The sequence below is a fragment of the Pteropus vampyrus genome, unplaced genomic scaffold, assembly GCF_000151845.1.
Source record: "Pteropus vampyrus isolate Shadow unplaced genomic scaffold, Pvam_2.0 Scaffold535, whole genome shotgun sequence".
NCBI classification, from domain to species: Eukaryota; Metazoa; Chordata; class Mammalia; order Chiroptera; family Pteropodidae; genus Pteropus; species Pteropus vampyrus.
In genome coordinates, this window is record NW_011889316.1 from 78,046 (window position 1) to 83,635 (window position 5,590).

Here is a 5,590-nt window from a genome sequence, read left to right on the forward strand (position 1 = left end):
GCATCCAGAATCCCTGTGACCATGTCGCGAGCCTGCCTGAGTGAGCATTAAACGGGCTCAGAGAGAGCCAGCCTGGGTGACGAACCAAATGCCCAGGGCGCAAAGTTGAAGGAGACACTCACTCTCGGGCCTGTGCAAGTACAAGGTCAGCTCCTGAGAGTGTCTCCCTAAACCACCTAGTCCTGGCTCTGCTGCGGCGATGCCACCAGGTGGAATAGAAAAGCTTACAGCTGACATTCTAGAAGAGCATGTTTCATCCAAGGGTTTCCTTGTTCTTCTTTTAGTAGAATTACAAACGGCAAACCACGAGTGGTAAGAATTTTTCTTTCCCACCAACTCAGAAGTCACGCAGGGCTATAGAAGCTTCTAATCTTCCTCTTTTCCCATAGCGACCTTCCGGCAGAGCATGAAGTCAGGAGGGTAGGAGCCGTTTCCTGGCCAAGCGGTGGGCATCTTGTGTCCCCGACAACGTGCTGAAAGGTGATGAGTGACTGAATAGTTGAGAGAGCTCTGGGGACAACCTTCTAATGGAATGTGTCAACACAAGGAACCTTGAGTCTTCCCGTAAAGAATTTACTTCAAGCGGTGCTTTACCATGAGAAGAACATGAGGTGAAACTCGCAATAGCTTATTTTTCATTGTTTGCCACACATCTGTCTCCTAAGTGCTCGCGAGTCCCCTCCCCACGCTTTGAGCAGGGTGGTTTCCGGTGCTGCTGGACAAGACTTTCTGCTGTGGGGCAGGTTCCATACAGGAGCCACTAGCCCTACGTGCCAACTGAGCCCTTGAAATATGGCTAGTGTGAGTGAGGAACTGGATTTAAATTTGTATTTAATTTTAATGAATTTGGATTAAAACTTAAATAGCCACCTGTGACTAGTGGCTGTCATACTGGACAGCACAGATCTGGGTACAACAAACAAAAAACCCCAGGGGTCCTTTCTGGCCTTCATAGAGCCCAGAAAATATTCTAAATCTACTAGTCTGGCACCGGCAGTTGTAAAAATCATAATCTCCACCCTAGAGAAATAAATGCCCGATACTATCCTTAGGGACATGAATGTGGGTCACCAGGGGCAATGAGACATAGGAAGGGAGGCCACTGGACTCCTTATCACTGCCACGTACGCCCTTCATAGGATGCCTCATATCCAGACAAGGAACGGGAATGTGGGTGAGTTGTCCCAGCAACATACACTCTGCCAGTGTGGCAAGAACTGCTGAGATCGCCAAGGCCCCCAGGCAGGAAGGGATGGAGAGAGAGGTGTCAGCTCCACGCAGCTGAAACAGCCCCAGTGCATCTCCTCTACTACCCCCCAAAAAGGAGAGGGGGCCCCAAGATTAAGTCACATGCCCTCCCCCAGTCAGCCTGGGCCTTCCCTGGCCCAAAGGAGAGGTCGGCCCTCTGTCTCCTCGGCCACTGTTACCCTTGGCCTCGCCCACGGTGGCCGGATCGCTGCCTTCTCATGCAGGCTGACTGGAGGGTTTGTGCTAACATCTCCGTATCACTGGACAACAACAAAAGCTCACAACAACCCTGAATAAGTGAAAGGGTATTATCCCCATCTTATATACAAGAACACTGAGGTGCAGTGGAGGTTGAAGGCACACGGATGGTTAATACCACAGGGGTGACTCACTCGGGCTTTTCCTGCTACATTCCAGCATGGCCTGTGGTTTCCCAGTCTGACTGCAATTCGATCACAATAAATGTTGGGAAACACTTTTGGAATCAAGATAATCTGGTTAAGACTCCCATCCTTGTTGAGAGTACCTTTGCACATTGTTGGTGATGGTTTGAAAGGACTGGCCTCCCACCCCAAACAACATAGGCTCTGTTGATAAAACTGGCCGACCAGCCTGTGGCTGATGGGGCCTGAACCTGCAATGGGCTGAAAGGGCCAACAGACCAAGTCAGCACTGACAGAGACGAGCCCCCATCACTGAGTGGCAAGCAAAAGGTATTCATCATCTGAGCTTTATAGGGATCTCTGATTCTAGTGGGTACCAGAAATCAAAAAGGTCAAGTGCATGGAGATAATTTCCTCATTATGCTTTGTATCTGTCTGCACCTCCTCTACAGAGCCATCTTCACCCTGTTTCTGTCCTGCCTTAATATTTCTTCATTCATCTATCCAGGTGCTGGGAATACAGTAGAGAACAAAATCTGCAAAAGTCTTGCCTTCGTGGAGCTTGCATTCCAGAGGGGAGGCAGACAATACACAAGTAAAATATATTAATATATAGCATGTCAGGTAACGCTAGATGTTGGGGAGGAAAAGTGAAACAGGAATGGAGGATATAAAATGCCAAAGGTTTGGAAGATGGCGGAATTGTATGTAGGGTGGCCAGGGAGGGCCTCAATGACAAGGTGACTTTTCACTCAAGATGTGGAATAAATCTCTCTGGAACACTGTATTTTTTTTTAATATAGAGCATTTCATCACGATTTCAAAATGGTCCTAGTAATATACAACTTTACTACCCTTCTTTTCCAATATGAACAGAAAAAATACTCAGTTTAACAAATAAATTGCAAAGAAAATAGATGGGGAGGGATTTTTAAAACGTTCAAAAACATATCAACTAACGTATGGATTTTATCTGGATCCTGACTTGGGGGAAAAAAATCTATAAAAATAATGTCTGAGAGAATTAAGGAAATCGAACACTAAATGGATATTCGAGAATACGAAGAAAATTTCTTTAGGTGTGATGATAATGTGGTTCTTTTTCTCTTTTAAAAGAATGCTTGTATATTAGAGATGCATACTAAAATATTCTTATACAAACTGATATGATGTCTGGGGTTTGCTTTAAAACAATCCAGAGGGTGGAGGCTGGGAGCGGGTGGGAGCAGAGCTACAGAACAAGATGGACCATGAGCGGACAACTTTGGCGCTGGCTGATGGGTTCCTGGGGAATTGTTATGCCTTCGCTTTATTTTTGGATGTGTTTGATTTTCCCATCATAAAAGTTAATGAAAACATAATACTCATCATCCAAATGTTTATTATAAACGATGACAAAAGTACCTGGAAGTTGGATCACAGGTACATTCTGTGGTTTGGCTTTCGACATCTACACTGGATTCTTTCCCAGAAACTGCCACAATGGTCGGCATCAACAGGAAAGCTCAGTATTTACCTCTCCACCCCTGGAGCACACGCTCACATTTCCCCCTGGCGAGGCTGTGGACTCACAAACTTGTAGGGTTTGTGACAGTCCAAAAAGAGTCCCAGTGCAGAAGGTCAGCAGCTATCCCAAAGCCTGCTCAGGTCCAGAAGGATTTTAAGTTTTAAATCTTTTTGTAAGAGGGATATCTGGATGCAGGGTTGAGGAAGTATATGAAAATAGCAGGAACGGCTTAGCCCAGCGTAGAGAACTGAGAACAGAATGGGTCATTCCCTAATACGCCAAGGGCTGACAGCCCGAAAGACCCCAGAGGAATCTGTGTAGAACACTGAATACTCAGTAATAAAGAAAGACACTCAAGGGAAAATAAAAATCAAACACCCAACATAGATTGCCCTGGGGCCTGTTTTTTGGTGGCCCTCTAGGAGAGCATTTTCCTACAGGCAGGAAAATGAGTCTGACTTGGTCCTGGTGACATCATTTCTGAGTAAATGATTGAATTTAGGTTGTTTCACTCAACGTGCTTCTTTTACACATTCATTTTATTGAAAACCGGACCACCTGTTAGTTAAATATTCTAGGGCAGTATCAGGAATACAATGATACTGACATCACATATTTCCCCCCTAACTTTAAAAGATATTTGTTATGTCAAAATTAGAAAATACGAAAAGAAAATGTAGAGGTCGGGGAAAGGGCATCCATCTTTCAGGCACAACCGGTAACATATTATGTCTTCACTTCAAGTCTCTTCTCTTGAATGACTTCTTTGGTCCTCCCCATTTCTGTTTTCCTTCCTGGCACTTCTGTTATTGAATATTATAGTTTAGTCTTCTCATTTTCATATTTTTTTCTCTCCAATCCTCCACCTGTCTTTTCGTTTCTATGTATATGTGATTTCCTTAACTTTCTCTTCTAACTCTTTTATTGATTTATTTTGTTTTGTTCACTTCTATTATAGTCTTAATTTAAATCCATGAACTTTGTTCTCTGGATCTTTAAAAAATTCTTGTTTTATGGCTGTGATATCTCTTCTCTTTTTGAAGATATTAATGATTTTTTTCCCTGGAAATCTCCTTCTCCTTCAATGATGTTTCACTCAATATGCTTTTTCTTCTTTGTTTTTACTTGATATTCAAATTAGAATCATTCCTTAAATATTGGTGACTCTTGTATGCTCACTCATCCAAGAGGGAAACACTGAAAAACTGACTGAAAGCTCTTTGCACGTCAAGGGCTTGTTGATGATTCTCTATAAGGACTCTGCTGGGTCATTTCGCTGTGGTTCCCCCACTCCCTTCCAATATTAGCATCTCCTACCTAGTCTCTTCTCCTGGCGTGTTGAGATCTTCTAGAAAAGAAGATCTTCTAATCCCTGCAGAGAAGACAGAAGGCTAAGAGCCAAACAGAGGAAGATAACTAAGAGTCTCAATATTCAGTAACCTTTAACTTAACATCCTAATTTTAGAATTTTAGCCCCAACCGTCAACTGGCCTGGTATCTCTTGGCCCAGAAAACCTCTACTATATCCCCTCCAAAGACTATACCTCTGGTTCTGCCAGAGTGGAGAGGGGACAGTGGCCTTTGGGCGGGGAGAGAGAAAAGAATCAGAAGCTCAAACTGCTTCTTAAACAGACTACTGATGAATCGTTCTCGTCAGCTCTATTTCCCCATAAGTCCCAGAACACTGGGTGCTGCCAATTCCTAACCTTTCAAATGGTTCTGCAGAGTAAACCAGGTGGCTTCTTACTTTTACCTCACGGTCACCTTAGTCCCCTGTCTCTTCTCGCCTCTAAATTTGTTTTCTAGTCCCCAACTGTCCTGCTATGGTTTCCCAGCCTGTCCCTCTTTGTCCTCGCAGGTTTCTGTTTTTTTCAAAAAATCATTCTAGAGTCATTTTGGTGCAGGTTCATCAAGAAGGGGAAGTTTAAAAATGTATTCAGGCTGCCATGATTGAGAATCTGAGTTTTAATTTTTACACTTTGCTAATTTTTAAAAAAACATTTGAGATCATATACATTTTTACATCCCACTTCTTCATATTTTCAAGAAATTAGGGCCCCAATCTATAATCATTTTTGTTTAGGAAGGAAGATTCCCCCCCGATTTAATCTTTGGAAAATATTTTTAGCTTTTGAAAGGCACCAGAACTGGTCAATCTAAAGCATAAACTAGTTATTTGACTTGTTGGCTCCCCCTTTTGGCCCCAGAACAGTGGGCAGGCTGAAGAAACCACCTCACAATTAAATTGGCATTTGAGCATCTCTAACTCAAAGACAAACTGTCGTTAATCTCAAATTTCTGTACCCACATCTGAGACCTCTAATCACAAATACCAATGACCTCCATATTATTAAACCTACTGGTCGCTGTTTATCACATTCCTTCTCCTGAAAACCTTTCTCTTGGCTTCACTGAGGGAATCTTGACTTTTTTATCCTACTGCACTGACCAT

General features: G+C 43.3%; 1 protein-coding gene across 6 annotated transcripts in view; it reads right to left on the bottom strand.

The window, feature by feature from the left end:
- KIAA1958 (KIAA1958 ortholog) overlaps window positions 1–5,590 on the bottom strand; it is a 266,726-nt gene that overhangs the window by 20,400 nt on the left and 240,736 nt on the right. For 5 of the 6 annotated variants that reach the window (XM_023525152.1, XM_023525153.1, XM_023525156.1 and 2 more), the window contains one exon: window positions 3,858–3,941. In XM_023525152.1, the coding sequence (XP_023380920.1) occupies window positions 3,873–3,941 (69 nt within the window). In that variant the 3' untranslated portion in view covers window positions 3,858–3,872. Of the gene's footprint in view, window positions 1–551; window positions 612–3,857; window positions 3,942–5,590 lie in introns of those variants that run through there. The other variant, XM_011383644.2, reaches the window with a different exon arrangement.